Source organism: Mustelus asterias, chromosome 18 (assembly GCF_964213995.1).
Source record: "Mustelus asterias chromosome 18, sMusAst1.hap1.1, whole genome shotgun sequence".
In the NCBI taxonomy this organism is placed as follows: Eukaryota; Metazoa; Chordata; class Chondrichthyes; order Carcharhiniformes; family Triakidae; genus Mustelus; species Mustelus asterias.
In genome coordinates this window covers 83,231,238-83,250,421 of record NC_135818.1, presented here as the reverse complement: position 1 = coordinate 83,250,421, position 19,184 = coordinate 83,231,238, and the positions used below count along the sequence as shown (strand labels likewise).

The 19,184-nt window shown below is 44.1% G+C and overlaps 1 protein-coding gene across 1 annotated transcript in view; it reads left to right on the top strand.

The window, feature by feature from the left end:
• The window catches only part of cep128 (centrosomal protein 128), a 323,727-nt gene that overhangs the window by 61,583 nt on the left and 242,960 nt on the right, over nt 1–19,184 (top strand). The window contains exons 10-12 of the mRNA XM_078234447.1: nt 2,713–2,787; nt 10,559–10,685; nt 16,437–16,597. Coding sequence (XP_078090573.1) covers nt 2,713–2,787; nt 10,559–10,685; nt 16,437–16,597 — 363 coding nt within the window. The remainder of the gene's footprint in view (nt 1–2,712; nt 2,788–10,558; nt 10,686–16,436; nt 16,598–19,184) is intronic.

Below are 19,184 nucleotides of genomic sequence, written 5' to 3'. Positions count from 1 at the left end.
TGTGAGGCTGCAATGCTAACCACTGTGCCGCCCCTGAAGTGGTAAGGTCTCTGGGAGAGAAACTGGACATCTAGGACTGGAGTGAGTGGGGCAAACAACTGTGTATCTCCTAGACCAAATAGGCTGAAGGATTATAAATTAACTGCATGAGGACTGAGAAGGGAATGTAAAGTAAATCAGTAAATTCAATGCCAAATCAGATACAGGAAGAGAAATAAAGAGACAATGAGAGTTTGCAAAAAGGTAAAAAGACAGGATAGATAATTTTACAAACATTGGGTTACTTTCTTCATGACCCTGCAGGGCATGTTTTTTAGCAGGGTAGGCATGTAAAATGGGGCTGGTGCTCATCCCACCACCTTCCCACCTGCACCCAAGCTCACCCCCATAATATGGGGTGGGTGGGCACCTAAATCAACAGCTTATCTGCCAAATTTAAACAGGTAACAGAGTTCATCCTACCGTCTTAAAAGAGGTGGCTAATGAGGTAGTAGATGCGTTGGTGGTAATTTTCCCAAATTTCCTCGCTTCTAGAAAGGTTCCATCAGACTGGGGGGTAGCAACTGTGACCTCTCTATTCAGGAAGGGAGGGAGGCAAGAAACAGGATCGATCATTAAATAGCATATAGCTGGGCATTTAGAAAAGCTCAAAGTAATCGGGAAGAACAGCATAGTTTTGTGAAAGGGAAATCGTGTTTAACGAATTTGTTAGAGTTCTTTAAAGGAGTAACAAACACTGTGAATAAAAGGGAACCTGGAGACATATGCACTCAGATTTCCAGAAGGCATTTGATAAGGTGCCACATCAAAGGTTATTGTGGAAAACCAAAACTCATGGTGTAGGGGGAAACACATTAGCCTGGATTGAAGATTGGCTGTTTGACAGTAAACAGAGTATGCATAAATGGGTCTTTGTCTGATTGCCAGGATGTGACAAGTGGATTCCCACAGGGGTCTGTGCTGGGGCCTCAACTTTTTATAATTTACACCTATGACTTAAATGAGGGGAGTGAAGGCATGATAGCTAAATTTGCCGATAATAGGTAGGTTGCTGAAAGATAGGTAGGAAAGAATTTTGTGAAGGAGACAGCGACACAGTGGTTAGCACTGCTGCCTAACAGCACCAGGGACTTGGGTTCGATTCCTGGCTTGGGTCATTGTCTATGCGGAGTCTGCGCATTCTCCCTGTGACTACGTGGATTTCCTCCAGGTGGGAGATATAGAAAGGATATCAGAGGTAGGTTCTTTACTCAGAGAGTGGTTGGGGTGTGGAATGGACTGCCTGCAGTGATGGTGGAGTCAGACACTTTCGGAACATTTAAGCGGTTATTGGATAGGCACATGGATCACACCAGGATGATAGGGAGTGGGATAGCTTGATCTTGGTTTCAGATAAAGCTCGGCACAACATCGTGGGCCGAAGGGCCTGTTCTGTGCTGTACTGTTCTATGTTCTATGCTCCTGTTTCCTCCCACGCTCCAAAAATGTGCGGGTTAGGTTGATTGGCCATGCTAAATTGCCCCTTAGTGTTGGGGGGTTTAGTAGGGTAAATAGTGTTGGGAGGTTTAGTAGGGTTTCCTCTGGCTGCTCTGGTTTCCTCCCACAGCCTGAAAGACGTGCTGGTTAGGCGCATTGGCCGTGCTAAATTCTCGAACAGGCGCCCGAAACTGACGACTAGGGGATTTTCACAGTAACTTCATTGCAGTGTTAATGTAAAAGCCTACTTGTGACACTAACAAATAAACCTAAACATGAGGAATTTGCAGAAGAATATAGATAGGCTGAGTGAATAGACAAAAATCTGACCGATAAAGTTTCATGTGAAACAATATGAAGTTGTTCACTTTGGCAGGAAGATCCGATTTTTAAAAAAAAATAGCAGAATATTACTTAAAATGAGAATGACTGTGAATTCTGAGGTGCAGAGGGATCTAGATGTTCCAGTGTGTGAGTTACAAAAAGGTACTAAGCAGGTACGGCATTTAGTCAAAAAGGCTAATGGAATGTTATCCTTTATTACAAAAGGAATTCAACACTAGAGTAAGGATGTTACGCTTTAGTCATACAGGGCATTGGTGAGACTGTACCTCGCATACTGTGTGCAGTTTTGGTCTCCTTACTTAAGGATAAAGTAAAAGCTAAAGTTTATCAGTCACAAGTAATGCTTACATTAACACTGCAATGAAGTTACTGTGAAATTCCCCTAGTCACCACAGTTCGGCGCCTGTTTGGGTCAGTGCACCTAACCAGCACGTCTTTCAGAATGTGGGAGGAAACCGGAGCACCCGGAGGAAACCCACGCAGACACGGGGAGAACGTGCAAACTCCACACAGACAGTGACCCAAGCTGGGAATCGAATCTGGGTCCCCGGCACTATGAGGCAGCAGTGCTAACCTCTGTGCCACCATGCCGCCCAATGTAAATGCATTGGAAGCAGTGCTGGGGAGGTTTACGAGATTGACACCTGGAATGAGTGGGTTGTCTTATGAGGATAGGTTAGACAGATTGACCTCAACAGTTAGAAGAGCCACAATGACCTGGATTTTTCCTGCTGAGAGTAGTGGCCTATAGGGGAACAGGTCAAGTTAGTCAGAAAGATCAGCAGTGCCCTGAACCACAGACTACCCGTGAGCAACGTTCCAGGAGATTTATGGTATATTAACATCCAATTGCAGTGTGTACTCATCTATTTTTTTGTACTACATGTTAAGGTTGAACAAGAGCTTGGCCGCACACGCCGGAGGCTGGATCAGTCAGAAGGAAGTCGGGAAACACTGGCCAGTCAGGTAGGCTTAAGAAATTGTCTAATGTTTGGTGGGGCGGATTCTATTAAATGGTGACTGAAAAGAGAGGTTTTTTTTAATGTTCTGTTTTATCCTTGGGTGGGCCCTGTGGTCATAGTTGTCCTCGATCTGTGACATAAAACCTCTCCTGGTACTGTGGCTAACATTTTAAAAGATTGGAGTGCTATCGTGAGGCTGTTAGTCATCTTGAAGCAGCAGCATAAAATTGTTTGATTGTAAGCTGGACTTCCATGTTTAAAAAAGGAACATGAACTGTTTCCGCTGCAAATTTTATCAGGAAATATTTCATCCCTATATATTGTGAATAGTGAGTCTCAAATACTAAGGGTTTGAACCCACTGCAGAACTTGAACGTGTAGTTTTCGCTGACAACTCAGTACAGTGTCTAGGCAATGCTACCCAGCTGAAGGGGATTTATTTTGTGTGAGATGTTAAACTAAGGCCCTGTCTGCCTGTTCCACAGGTTCTAAGAAATGCCTTGGCACCATCCGAAAAGGTTTGGTGCTTTGGCCAACATTTAGCCTCCAACCAACATCATCAAAATAGATGAATTATCCAATCCTTCTCTTGCTTTGCAAGATATTGTTCTTCACCAATGAGTTGCCATGAGAGATGTTGCTGATAGAAGGACTGCATCATTACCTCCATGCTGCTCAGCACTGTACTCCACGCACTGGATTGATTGAATTGAGCTTCAGAACCATGTTAAGATTTGAATTCATAATCTCTGCCTTGTTTGTCTGGGTCTAGAACAACTGCAGCCTTTATTGCAAAAGGGTTAGAAATAGGGAGGTTTTGTTGCAGGGGTGTTGGTGAGGCCTCACCTGGAATACTGCGTATGGTTTTGGTCCCCTGACCAAAAAAAGAATATAGCAACATTGGAGGCAGTCGAAAGGAGGTTCACCAGGCTGATTCCTCGGATGAAAGGGTTGTCCTGTCAAGATGGTTGAAATAGTCTGGGTCTGTATTCCTTGAAATTTAAAAGAGTGACCTTATTCAAACGAATAAGATCCTGAGGGGGTTTGACAGAGTAGGTGGTGAGATGTTTTCACTAGTGGGGGAATCTCGAACAAGGGGACACAGCTACAAGATAAAGAGCCGGGCACTTAAAACTGAGCTGTGTAGAAATTTCCTCTCGCAGAAGGTGGTGAACCTCTGGAATTCTCTGTCCCAAAGGCTGGTGGAGGCTGGATCCTTAGAAGTATTTAAAGTGGAGGTGGATAAATATTTGATAGATCGAGGAATAGAGGGCCACCGGGAAATGGCACAGAAAGGGAGTTGAGGTCGACATAGATCAGTCATGATTGTATTGAATGATGGGGAAGGCTCGAAGGGCCTGGTGACCTCCCCCTGCTTCTGTTTCTTGTGTGATTTAATCGATCCTCATTAAAAATGGAATTCAGTTGTGTGAGATGTCTGCCTTTGTTGCAGCTGTCACCAGCTACATCCTGTTTGTAGATGAGTCCATCTTTTATCTTAAACTATTCTTTTCTTTATTTTGTTTGATCTTCCATTTTGTTTTATTTTCCCAACCCTTCCCCTATCTCTGTGATCCTTGTGTTTGTCTGACATCGCAAATAAACCTGTGTACATATGTGTGGTTGTATACTTGATTGTCGCCGCTGAATGATACTGTGCAGAAACTTGCAATGCAACATGTTTCTGTAAGGTACAAGTCTCTGCCACCTGCTGATTGGAACTGCGGGCTATAGCTACATGAGCTTAATTCAGTACAGATATCATTTACTATGCTGACTAATGGGAAGGCTGTGCACTAGACCACGAATAGGTGATTTTCTTGTGGTTCAGAGCTGGTTATAATTGTGTATGATTTTCAGATTCATTTATCCCTTTGCGTGGTGCCTAATAGCCACTTTATTGGTATAAAAAGTATGTGGTCCGTACAGTTCTATGAAATTCCACAGAGAAGCCTGACTTAGGGCCATCTTTCAAAGGTCAAGAGGCATCCTTAGACTTCTTTCAAGATCACATGTCCAACAGCAATTCTCACATTTACAACAGCAACTAAACTTTATATAGCACCTTTAATGCAATAAAATGTGGCAAGGAGCAATCTCCACAGGAACATTATAAACCAGAGTAGAACATTGAGCTACATAAGGTCAGTTGACCAAAAGCTTGGATGAAAGAATAGGTTTTAAGGAGTGTCTTAAATGAGGAAAGAGGGGTAAAGAGGCAGAGCGGTGTAGCGAGGGAATTCAAGTTTAAGACCTAGGCAGCAGAAAGCAGTGAATCCCTCATTATCAATATCCTGGGGGTTACTATTGACCAGAAACTCAACTGGACCAGCCATATAAATACTGTGGCTACCAGAGCAGGTCAGAGGCTAGGAATTCTGCAGTGAGCGACTCATCTCCTGACCCCCTTAAGCCCGTCCACCATCTGCACGGTACAAGTCAGAAGTGTGATGGAATATCTCCACTTGTTTGGATGAGTGCAGTTCCGACAACACTGTCCAGAACAAGGCAGCCCGCTTGATTGACACCGTTCCACAAGCATTCACTCCCTTCACTCTGATGCACAGTGGCAGCAGCATGCACCATCCTACAAGATGTACTGCAGGAACTCACCAAAATTCCTTGGACAACACCTTCCAAACTCATGACTACTGCCATCTATCTAACAGGGCAGGAACAGCAGACACATGGGAACACCACCACCTGCAAGTTCTCCTCCAAGTTACTCAACTTTCCGATTTGGAAATATATCGCCGTTCCTTCACTGTCACTGGGTCAGAATCTTGGAATCCCCTCCCAGCAGCACTGTGGGTGTATCTGCAGCACTGTGGGTGTGCCTACACCACATGAACTGCAAGAGCTCAAGAATGCTGTTTACGATCAGCTGCTGAAGAGCAATTAGGGATGGGCAATGAATGCTGGCCGAGTCAGTGATGTGATTTAAACAAAATGGTGGAGCAATTAAAATCAGGGATGCCAGACTCATAACACTGTGGTTGACTCTTAAACGTCCTCTGAAATGGCCTAGCAAGCCACTCAGTTCAAAGGCAATGTAATGACTTTAACAAGGTCCATGGGTTGGACCAAGTTGATAAGTTCATAAGATATAGGAGCAGAATTAGGCCATTCAGCCCATCGGGCCCACTCCGCCATTCGATCATGGCTGATATGCGCCTCATCCCCATTTTCCTGCCTTTTCCCCATAACCTTTCAACCCATTACCAATTAAAAATCTGTCTAACTCCTCAAATTTACTCACTGTCCCAGCATCCCTCACACTTTGGGGATGCGAATTCCACAGATTGACAACCCTTTGGGAGAAGTAGTTTCTCCTCAACTCTGTTTTAAATTTGCTACCCCTTATCCTAAGACTATGACCTCTCGTCCTAGCATGCCTCACAAGAGGAAGCATCCGCTCCACGTCTACTTTATCCATACCTTTTATCATCTTGAAAACCTCAATTTGATCTCCCCTTATTGATCTTTGGGTCCTCACTGTCCACGGGGATGGTGCCAGAGGACTGGAGAGTGGCGAATGTTGTTCCTCTGTTTAAGAAAGGGAATAGAAATGACCCTGGTAATTATAGACCAGTTAGTCTTACTTCGGTGGTTGGTAAATTGATGGAAAAGGTCCTTGGGGATGGGATTTACAACCATTTAGAAAGATGCGGATTAATCCGGGATAGTCAGCACGGATTCGTGAAGGGCAAGTCATGCCTCACAAATTTGATTGAATTTTTTGAGGAGGTAACTAAGTGTGTTGATGAAGGTAGGGCAGTTGATGTCATATACATGGATTTTAGTAAGGCGTTTGATAAGGTTCCCCATGGTCAGCTTATGATGAAAGTGAGGAGGTGTGGGATAGAGGGAAAGTTGGCCGATTGGATAGGTAACTGGCTATCTGATCGAAGACACAGGGTGGTGGTGGATGGAAAATTTTCGGACTGGAGGCAGGTTGCTAGCGGAGTGCCACAGGGATCAGTGCTTGGTCCTCTGCTCTTTGTGATTTTTATTAATGACTTAGAGGAGGGGGCTGAAGGGTGGATCAGTAAATTTTCTGATGACACCAAGATTGGTGGAGTAGTGGATGAGGTGGAGGGCTGTTGTAGGCTGCAAAGAGACATAGATAGGATGCAAAGCTGGGCTGAAAAATGGCAAATGGAGTTTAACCCTGATAAATGTGAGGTGATTCATTTTGGTAGGACTAATTTAAATGTGGATTACAGGGTCAAAGATAGGGTTCTGAAGACTGTGGAGGAACAGAGAGATCTTGGGGTCCATATCCACAGATCTCTGAAGGTTGCCACGCAAGTGGATAGAGCTGTGAAGAAGGCCTATAGTGTGTTAGCTTTTATTAACAGAGGGTTGGAGTTTAAGAGCCGTGGGGTTATGCTGCAACTGTACAGGACCTTGGTGAGACCACATTTGGAATATTGTATGCAGTTCTGGTCACCTCACTATAAGAAGGATGTGGAAGCGCTGGAAAGAGTGCAGAGGAGATTTACCAGGATGCTGCCTGGTTTGGAGGGTAGGTCTTATGAGGAAAGGTTGCGGGAGTTAGGGCTGTTCTCTCTGGAGTGGAGGAGGCTGAGGGGAGACTTAATAGAGGTTTATAAAATGATGAAGGGGATAGATCGAGTGAACGTTCAAAGACTATTTCCTCGGGTGGATAGAGCTATTACAAGGGGGGATAACTATAGGGTTCGTGGTGGGAGATATAGGAAGGACATCTGAGGTAGGTTCTTTACGCAGAGAGTGGTTGGGGTGTGGAATGGACTGCCTGCAGTGATAGTGGAGTCAGACACTTTAGGAACATTTAAGCGGTTATTGGATAGGCACATGGAGCACACCAGGATGATAGGGAGTGGGATAGCTTGATCTTGGTTTCAGATAAAGCTCGGCACAACATCGTGGGCCGAAGGGCCTGTTCTGTGCTGTACTGTTCTATGTTCTATGTTCTTATTCTTCTAAATTCCAGAGAGTATAGGCTTAAATTGTTCAATCTCTCTTCATACGCCAAACCCCTCATCTCTGGAATCAATCTAGTGAACCTCCTCTGAACTGCCTCCAATGTCACTACATCTTTCCTCAAATATGGGGACCAAAACTGTGCAGAATACTCCAGATGCAGCCTAGTTAGAATATGTTAGAATATGAGCTCCCTTATTGAGACAGATAATGTTGTTCAATCTGGAAGCCCTGCAGAGGTGTATAATGTGGAGAATCCGGGTTACTGGCTCTCAAGGTGTATACTCTGTACTGGGAAGTACTTGTCAGGGTATTACTAACTATTGTAAATAAATCTGGATTTGGTGAAGGGACACTGGCCTTGTGGGAGTTATTTCAGGCGATAAATGCTGGCCCAGCCAGCGATGCCCACATCCCCAGAACAAATAAAATTAAAAAATGATGGGTCAATTAAAATAGGAGTTGCTTAAGAAACCAGAATTCAAGGAGTTCAGATATCTTGGAAGATTGTGGGGCTGGAGGAGATTACAAGCTGGGGAGGTGTGGAGCCATTGGGAATTTTAAAAGCAAGATGTACCTTGACTGGGAGCCAGTGTAAGTTCGCGAGCACTGGAATGACGGGAATGGGACTTGGTCACCATCTAGACACAGGTGGCAGAGTTTTGGATGGCCTCAGGTTGTGGAGGGTAGAATGTGGGAGACTAGCCAGGAGTCTGTTGGAATGGTCAAATCTCAGTGTTAGAGGGGCATCAATGAGGCTGAGACGGGTTAAATTGGGTGATATCAAGGTGAGAATATGCAGTCTTGGCGATGGCATGAACAAATAGTTTGAAAATGATCTCCGAGTCAAATATGACTCTAAACAAACTGGTTTAGTCTGGCTGTTGCCAGGAAGAGTGATTAAGTCAGTAGCTAATGTATGACCTTGAGCTAGGTTTTCCTGAGCATCTGGAAAGCAAATTGCCAAAAGAGTTTGAGGTATTTATTTCTTGACTTAATTACGATTCACCACATGAGAAACTCCAAATCTTGGGGAAGGGAAATAAAACTGGAGATTCCTCATGCACTGCTCTTGTTGGATTAAAGCATTCACATGGCACGGATCAGGAGAATATTAGTTCTTGCGACTGCAGGTAAATATCAATTAGGATGGGTACAGGCCGATATGGATTGAAAATGCCGAATGGCTTGTTTCCATGTTGTTGGAATTTTCCACGGAGCCCCCCCACCCCCACTCCCGCCCGGCGGTGGTGACTAGCTAATAGCCGGTGGCTGGATCCCCTGGTCTCTCAGATGGTGATGGCAATTTGCATGGCCAGCCCGTCCTGCTCTGCCACCGGGGACCGGGTCACCTTCAGCAGGACTGGAAAATCCCACCAGCAGGAAGGACCAGAAAATCCTGCCTGTTATATCCACATAATTCTGTTTATAAACAGAAAGTGCTAGAAAATGCCAGCTGTAAACTCAATTTTTCAGGGCTAGAGGGATGTTTTTGTTTTATGATTTTTCAAAAATTTTAGCACAGGGCAGCACGGCAGCACAGTGGTTAGCACTGCCACCTCACAGCGTCAGGGACCCGGGTTCAATTCTCGGCTTGGGTCACTGTGCGGAGTCTGCATGTTCTCCTCGTGTCTGCGTGGGTTTCGTCCAGGTGCTGGTTAGGCACATTGGCTATGCTGAATTCTCCCTCAGTGTACTTGAACAGGCGCCGGAGTGTGGCTTCTAGAGGATTTTCACAGTGACTTCATTGCAGTGTTAATGTAAACCCACTTGTGACACTAGTAAATAAATTTAAACAGAATCAGGCCTTGTGCCCAGCCTGCCTCCGCATCCAGAAACCTGTGGATTCATTCTGGGGTCGCCCGCCGCAACTCCTAACTCGATCCACTTTCTCCCCCCCAGCCCCTGACTGAAAATACAACCTGTAGGTGGGCATTTTTAAAGGTCAGGCTCGCTGTGCTGGGAAACCTGCCGACTCCACATACCCAACCAGGGACGAAAATCTGGGCCTCTGGCTTCTTATACGTCCCTGCATTCCTTCACCCCACTATTGGTAACTGTGCCTTGAGCCGCCAAGAGCCTAAGCTCTGAAATGATCTCTCTGAACCTCTTACTCATTCACCTGCTCTCTCTCTCTCTCTCCTCCTTTTCAGATGCTCCATAAAATCTACCTTGTTGACTAAACTTTTGGTTTGTGTGCCATATGTGTCAGTTTTTTTTCCGATAACACTGGTGTGGGAAGAAGTTTTACAATGTAGTGCTACATAAACTGGAGTTGATAAGTAGACTCAGGCATTCTGATGAAGCTCTCGGAAGCTGATCTATTTCAGTGCTTTTGTTTATTTCAGACTTGCAGTTTTTTTTGCGTTTCATTTCAGACCATAACTAGAATGCATTAATTTAAAAACACCGTTATTTTTGTTACTATCCTCTCTCTCCCCCTGCCTTGCCTGCCAGATGACTGGAAGACTTTTAAATGCAGCTCATTTCCAGCTGTGTTTGCTGTACAGATGCTAGCCCAGATATCCTTGTTTCCCTTAATTGGGCCATTATTTGGGGTCTGTCACATTTTACTTCTGTACTGATGAAGTACATTCGGGACTAATTTTCAAAGAGGATGCCAGATATTTTTTTCCTGTTTCTCCATTGTTCGTCCCTCGAGTTATTAAACTTTTCTTGCGATCTTCTGTTTAGACGTGCCGGACACGTCTGCTGCTGAACACGGAAAACACTTGCATTTTGAAAAGATTTGAAATGCAAAAATGGTAATGCTCCACTGATTCACTGAGTCTTATCTGTGAATTTAGATAGATGATTTACGCTCTCAACTGTTGAAGACTGAACAGGAACGAGCAACCTTGCAACACCGGATTTCACAATCGCAGCAGAAAAGTTATCATGGAGTAGAGGAGGATGACAGACTGAGCCAAGCGGGTGAGTGATAAGCAAGTCCATCCACTACATTTTCTTCATTAGTATTTTTGCTGGTTCTGCATCAAGATACATTGCACTTTTTTCAGATAGGGGTGAGTCTAACATGAGTTTAAAGATCATTTTGTAACTTTATTTTAATAATGAAGTCTGATAACCTTTGGCCGAGTTATTATACCATACCGAGCTTTAACCCACCTCCTTAAACATTCACTCACTCCACCACTGGCACAACATGGCTACAATGTGAGAAAAGAGCTGATGTTTCGAGTCCAGATGACCCTTTGTCAAAGCTCAAAGTTTGGGCTTTGACAAAGGATCATCTGGACTCGAAACGTTAGCTCTTTTCTCTCCTTACAGATGCTGCCAGACCTGCTGAGATTTTCCAGCATTTTCTCTTTTGGTTTCAGATCCCAGCATCCGCAGTAATTTGCTTTTATGGCTAAAGCGTGTATCATTTATGAGCATGGACAAGATGGGCTGAATGTCCTCCTTCTGTGCTGTAACCACTGTGATTGGATAAACTTTAAACTTAAATAAGGAGACCAATTCTATGCACAATACTCCAGATGTGGTCTCACCAATTCCTTGTACGACGGAAGCTACTTTTGTGCTCAATTCCCCTCACAATAAACGATGATATTCTATTAGCTTTCCTAATTACTTGCTGTACCAGTATAGCCTTTTGTGATTCATGCACTAGGGCACCCAAATCCCTCTGCACCCTCTGCAGTCTATCACTATTTAGATAATAAGCTTTTTTATTCTTCCTGCCAAAATGGACAATTTCACATTTTCCCACATTCTACTCGTTTTGACAGATTTTTGCTCACATACTTAGTCTATCTATCACGCCTCTTCCACCCAGAATGCTATAATTATTTGGTCCTCCTTTTCTGACCCCAGCCCTGTTTGATTCTCTCACTTGGCGAAGAGGTTTGTTACTACCCATGCAATTTGCACATTCCCCCTTCTCAACAGATATCAATGCCAGTTGACCTGCAGAGAGGCTGCTCCACTTGCCCACCTCCCTGTGAGGTGATGAGTCATATTACTGATGACCATGAAAATTTTACACTTCTCACCTAGTCCTGTGTTCATGGCATGATCTTGTATATCTTGCCTACAGCTATGCTGCCCGTTAATCTGAAGACCTGCGTCAAGTCCCCCGTCGCTCTACTTTAAAATAAGTTTAGCTGCGTTAGTCTTTATTAACATTTCACAACTTATTTCCTGAATCTCTAGAAATATCCTGCTCACCCGAGCCTCCTCCTTATAGGAATATCCAACAGTTTAATATGGCAAATTCATTCCCACCACTGGAGTGAACTGTATTCCCTGTAAAATTATTACTTATTGCTGTTATATAGAATTCTTAGATAATTACAGGTGATGATTTTCTAGCATTCAGGTGTAGGTACCTAGTTGCGGTCTCTGCTATTTCCTCCCATTGTTCAACGCTTCTGGTGTTTACTACTTGTCCTGAATTTATTTTTTGCTTCATTTCACACTCTTAACCACACTGAAAGCTCCGCTAATCTAAATTTGAAGCCTTGGCCTCTCTCCCTCCTTCCTTCAGATCTATCTAGTTTCAAGGATGGTTTCAAAGTTATTATGGTACTAGGAAATTCATCATCCTGCTGACAGCTACCATTTGATTTCATCAGACTTCACCTGATGTAGAGAAGGGGTAAGATGTTGAGGTTAGGAAGTCCTATATGATGGAGTGGTGCAAAAGCTGTTTCAGTCACAGGATATCCTTCGAGCTGTTGCCAGACTTCTATTTTATTTGCCCATGTCTGGGTGAAATTTGGCTGATCTTAAAAAAGTGATGCATCAAATTTGCTGGGTTTTTTTACTCACTCGTGGGACATGGGCGTCGCTGGCTGGCCCAGCATTTATTGCCCATCCCTAGTTGCCCTTGGAGGGCAGTTGAGAGTCAAACACATTGCTGTGGCTCTGGAGTCACCTGTAGGCCAGACCGGGTAAAGATGGCAGATTTCCTTCCCTGAAGGACATTAGTGAACCAGATGGGTTTTCTGACAATGGTTTCATGGTATTCAATAGATTCTTAATTCCAGATATTTTTTATTGAATTCAAATTCCACCATCTGCTGTGGCAGGATTTGAACCTGGGTCCCCAGAACATTAGCTGAGTTTCTGGATTAATAGTTTAGTGATAATACCATGAGGCCATCACCTCCCCTAAACCTTTTTTAAACCTGCTCAGTTTTTAAAAAGTTCTGGAGGTCAAAATAAAGTGAGCATTTCATTGGCCAATAGATGGGACCTTGCTGTTGCAGTTTATCTGAATGGAAGGGGCAGGAGACAGAATCCCATGCTTTGCTTGATTAGTTTTGAAAATATTTACTTTTGCGGCAGTGATTAAGCACTTTGAATCACCCTTTTATCAGATGTAGCTGGGTAGGTATGCTGACAGTTAGAAGGAGGAACTCTGCTTGGAATGCAGAGCTTTTTTGCCTCATTAACATTGCAGGTGAAATCCAGGAAGAGAAAAGGTCGTTAAAACTCTGAACTGGTGATCTGGGGTTTTAAACATCTGATTTTTTACGTTAAACTAAGCTTACATTGCATACATATCCTGGAGTCAAAATCATCCAGGCCTTATGCTGGTCAAGGTACATGGTGTTCCACTCACCCTCTCCTCCACCCAGAATTCTTCCATTCCTATCCTAGCACGTTTCACATTCTTATCTGGGACTTCCTGTTCACTCTCCTTCCCGGTCCTATCCTGACAGTTGTATGGAACTTCACACTCTTTCTGCTCTCCCATTTAGAATCATAGAATCCCTACAGTGCAGAAGGAGGCCACTCGGCCCATCGAACCTGCATCGACCACAATCCCACCCAGGCCCTAATCCCATAACCCCACATATTTACCCCGCTAATCCCATCACTAAGGTCAGTTTAGCATAGCCAATCCACCTAACCTGCACATCTTTGGACTGTGGGAGGAAACCGGAGCATCCAGGTGGAAACCCACGCAGACACTGGGAGAACGTGCAAACTCCACACAGACAGTGACCCAAGCCGGGAATCGAACCCGGGCCCCTGGCGCTGTGAGGCAGCAGTGCTAACCACTGTGCTACAGAATGCAGTGGCTAGCACTGCTGCGTCACAGCTCTAGGTACCCGGTTTTGATTCCAGCATTGGGTGATTGTCTTTCTCGAGTTTGCATGTCCTCCCCATGCCTGTGTAGGTTTCCTCCGAGTGCTTCAGTTTCCTCCCACAGTCCGAAAGATGTGCAGATTATGTGGATTGACCATATTAAATTGCCCTTTAGTGCCCCATGATGTGTAGGTTAGATGGATTAGCCATGGTAAATGCATGGGGTTAAAGGGGGAGAAGGCTTGGTTAGATGCTCTTATTGGTGCAGACTTGGGTCAAATGGCCTTTTCTGCACTGTAGGGATTCTATAATATGGATGTGTTCTGATCCATATTTGTACCACACAGTAAATAAGAATATTTTGTTTTCTGACTTGCTGTGCATTTTTTATTTGTTTCAGTTTGAGTTTTAAGTAATAGGTAAGGAGAAAACATGCTGGGCAGGAGCTATGGAAGTCTGTAAGAGCCTCTATTCCTGATTGTAACTCAGAATAGTTGGGAGAGCGGTTGAGCAGGGCGAATGGGGAGTCCTTGCACTGTTGGCAATGTGGGAATGTTGGGTGGTGAGCAAGAAGACCCTATGTTACCATCAAAATGGTGGCAGGGTAGCACAGTGGTTAGCACTGCTGCCTCACAGCGCCAGGGGCCTGGGTCCGATTCCCGGCTTGGGTCACTGTCTGTTTGTGATTTTTATCAATGACTTGGAGGAGGGGGCTGAAGGGTGGGTCAGTAAATTTGCTGATGACACCAAGATTGGTGGAGTAGTGGATGAGGTGGAGGGCTGTTGTAGGCTGCAAAGAGACATAGATAGGATGCAGAGCTGGGCCAAAAAATGGCAGATGGAGTTTAACACTGATAAGTGCGAGGTGATTCATTTTGGTAGGACAAATTTGAATGCGGATTACAGGGTCAATGGCAGGGTTCTGAGGAATGTGGAGGAACAGAGAGATCTTGGAGTTCATATCCACAGATCCATGAAGGTTGCCACTCAAGTGGATAGAGCCGTGAAGAAGGCCTATAGTGTGTTAGCATTTATTAACAGGGGGTTTGAATTTAAGAGCCGTGGGGTTATGCTGCAACTGTACAGGACCTTGGTGAGACCACATTTGGAATATTGTGTGCAGTTCTGGTCCCCTCACTATAAGAAGGATGTGGAAACATTGGAAAGAGTGCAAAGGAGATTTACCAGGATGCTGCCTGGTTTGGAGGATAGGTCTTATGAGGAAAGGTTGAGGGAGCTAGGGCTTTTCTCTTTCAAGCGGAGGAGGATGAGAGGCTACTTAATAGAGGTTTATAGATGAAGGGGATAGATAGAGTGGACGTTCAGAGACTATTTCCTTGTGTGGATGTAGCTGTTACTAGGGGGGATAACTATAAGGTTCATGGTGGGAGATATAGGAGGGATGTCCGAGATAGGTTCTTTACTCGGAGAGTGGTTGGGGTGTGGAATGGACTGCCTGCTGTGATAGTGGAGTTGGAAACTTTAGGAACTTTCAAGCAGTTATTGGATAGGCACATGGAGTACACCAGAATGATAGGGAGTGGGATAGCTTGATCTTGGTTTCGGACAAAGCTCGGCACAACATCGAGGGCCGAAGGGCCTGTACTGTGCTGTACTGTTCTATGTTCTCCCTTAGGTTCTTATCTAGCTTAAATCCATCTATGTGATTCATCTCAATTAGTTGTGGTAGTACGTTCCACATTCTTATCTGTTTAAGGAAGCTTCACCTGAATCTCCTATTGAATTTATTAATGACCATCTTAAGAGAGTCATACTACTTCCATTCCTAGGAGATCAGTGTTACGGGCAAGGATGAGAAGGAGCTGAAACCCCAGTTCCCCTTTCCTTACTGTCTGTAATCGGTGTATCTTTTGAAAAGGAGAATGTATGCGTGTCTCAGCCCTGGACTGATTGGAATAGCCAGCAGCATGCTTTTGTGTGTTTAAATAAATAAGATTATTTATTCCCGTATTGCTCTGAAAGATACCTGACCTCTGGCAGCGATCTTAGTGACCGTTTAATGTCTATTTTAAAAAAGGAAAAGGCAGTTCCAGAAAATTCTATACTGGGCATGATGCTAGGATTAATTGGGTTGGTCTTCGAAAGAGCTGGTACAGGCATGGTGGGATGAATGGCTCCCTTCTGTGCTGTGTACTATTCGTTGATCATATAATATTGTTTGTTTTGAAGTTTCTCAATTATGAATTCATGATGTTGCATCTTGAGGAATTCTTTACTCAATCATCATCGTTGAGATGTTTATTTATTATGCACAGATCTCCCATGACTTTGCTCATGATGGGTTAAAGGTTTTCTCAGAACCTGGGTTGTTGACAAGCTTGGAACCTGGGAGCACTGGGTTAGGGCCTAGAGATCTAACAGTATTGAGATGTTCCAGCGGCATTTTGAAAGGATTTTCCGACTTACGCTCCACAATTTCTCTGGTTTTCAAACTCTGTTTAAAAGTACAGGTAGTTCCAAAAATGCCCAAAATAGAGCTTAGAAACGTTATACTTCAAAACCAGTTTGGATTTCTATTGCTATATAGAAAGCTGGACATCAATGTCTTCCCTGGCCCGTCATTGCTTTTCCCCTTGCTAAATGACCAACTTTCTTCTGTTTCAGCAGGTGGGAGGTCTGAGCACGAGAAGCAATTGCTGGAGAAACAGATCTTGGAGCTTCGAGCACAGCTAAACCATAATGCTGTCCTTTCTGAGGTGGAAGAACTGAAACGGTCGCTTGAGAGAAAAGAGAAGGAGAAATCTCAACTTTCTGCACATATTGAGGTATCTCCATTAGGCTGAATGAGTGATAGGGGAGATTCTTTAAATCCTTGCATTGTTGGAAATGCATTTCAGAATTTTAATCAGTTTGGGTATGAAATTCTCTTTCAGTACTTGCACTTGTACTTTAGTAGTTGCAGGTAAGTATACCTGTGATCAGGCTTGTGGCACAGTTTGCCAACTGAATGATTGGAAAAGCACCGTGAGAAGGCAGTTATTCTGGGGTTGTCTCTGGAGGGTTTCAGTTTAGGTTTTTACAAAACTGAACCTGATTATTTGGTGTCATTTTTAGATGATAATTCTGGACCAGAATGGGTGTCATTTTGACTTTTGTTCTCTTACCGCACACACATCTTCACTTGCTGCTGCGCGTGCTCTCTCTCTAGCATTCCTCCTCACTCCCGCTCCCACACACTCACCTACTAGATGAGTAGGAAGTAGATGCCAACGGGTGAGGTGAGTGTTACATTCTGCTACTGTTGCTGGAACTGCCTCTACATTCCTACTTGGATGTTACAATGGGGTCATGCAATTTTCAGCATGCTGTCCCAAAGGGTGATATTTGTCACTCCTCAGTGACATATTACAACTCTTCCTTTTGAATAAAAAGAATAGGTGATATCTGTTTGCTGAGTAAACTTTGCCAAATATCTCAACTTAGGCCATTAATAATTAATGTACTTTTGAACCATCTGCTAGAAAAACATTTTAAACTTTGTGTACCATTAGTGTAAGTGTTAGTAAGACCTGGGAAAGAATTTAATTTGCCATGTGATCATACTGAACACTTTGCTCAAGAATTAGCAACCCTGTTATTACGTTTATGGTACAAACTAAACGTGGGGTTATCAATCTCTGCTGCTGCAAGTTACCATTTGTGTCTCCAGACTTTGTGGCTTGAATATTTCCAGAAAGAAAAGATGTGAAAATGTTAGCCTGCTGTGAACCTGATCACTGAATTTATTCTGAAACTAGCAAGGAAAAGGTTTTTAACTTGTATTCTGCAATATAAATACGCAGTGCATGTGGGTGCATCTAATTCTTACAGCTGCAGTATGTTCAATCAGTTTTCTAATTGTGGCACCAAAAAGAAAGACTTGCATTTATGTGGTGCCTTTCACAACCACCGGATGTCTCAAAGCACTTTAAAGCAAATTAAATACTTTTGAAGAATAGTCACTGTTGATATTGTAGAAATGATTCAGTTTCTTATATTCTGGTACAATACATGCCAAATATTGTATTGTGGAGGTAGAAATCAGCATTCTGGAGGATACGACTAGAGGTGGAGTTTAATCCAGGTGATTGGGGTCCTTCTTGCTGGTGAAAGCCCCATGTCACCTCGTTAGGGAAAGGCCTGGTGTATTATGTGTCTTACGTGGCCAGCAGTGGGCCTTCTCCAGGATCGCGACTCCTTGTGACGGCTCTTTATTGCTGGCAGCGCTAGGGTGGAACACTTAGGATTATTGAGGGACTTAAATCACTGATGAGCGAGGGCAGGATGGGTTGCTAGATGGGGAGAGTCACCCCATGCCTGGGAAGCTAGCAGAGGTTTGCTTTTCAGGCTTTCTGTATGGTGACTTCCCCACCCACTTAAAGGTGACCTGATAGAGCTCTTTAAGACCACGAATGGGATAGTCAGAGTAGAGACGTGGAGAGAATATTTCTACTTTCGGGAGCATCTAAAAATAGGGGTAAATGAATGCAAAATTGTATTAATAAATCCATGAGGGAAATGAGGAGAAATTTCTTTATACTGTGAATTTTCTGTATCTTTGGCACCACCTGTTCTAATGGCTTCATAACAGGATTTACCAATTTGTGCCAAACTAAAGGACCTATTAGTGTTGACAGCCAAGTCCATTGGGCCTTCTGAGAATATTCAAGCTTAAAGAGAAAAAGAGTTTACACTTCAACATAAACCATGGAGGAGTGCCTTTCATAGAATCATAGAATCTCTACAGTGCAGAAGGAGGCCATTTGGCCCATTGAGTCTGCACCAACCACAATTCCACCCAGGCCCTATTCCTGTAACCCCACATGTTTACCCAGCTAATCCCCTAATACCAGGGGCAATTTAGCATAGCCAGTCAACCTACTGCGCACATCTTTGGACTGTGGGAGGAAACCCAGGCAAATATGGGGAGAACGTGCAGACACCACACAGACAGTGACCCAAGGCTGGAATTGAACCCAGGTCCCTGGCGCTGTGAGGCAGCAGTGCTAACCACTGTGCTGCCGTGCCACCCATAGATGTAGATGTGGCCTCAAGATGTAGTAAAGCACCTTGCCACCGATTAAGTATTTTTAAAGCATTGTCACTGCAGTCAACTTGCACACAGCAAGTCCCTACAAACAGCAATGTGAAGATAACAATATTTTGTTGATGATGTTGACTGAGGGATAAATATTGTCCACGACACTGGGGAGAGCACTGCTGCCCTTCATCCCAAGTAGTGCCTTAAGGTCTGCTACGTCCACCTGAGTGGGCAGAGGGACCTCGGTTTAATGTCCCAGCCAAAAGATGGGACGCTGGGAGCATACTGGAGATCGGTTTGTACCGACAGTCTGATTGAATTGAAAGGTAAAA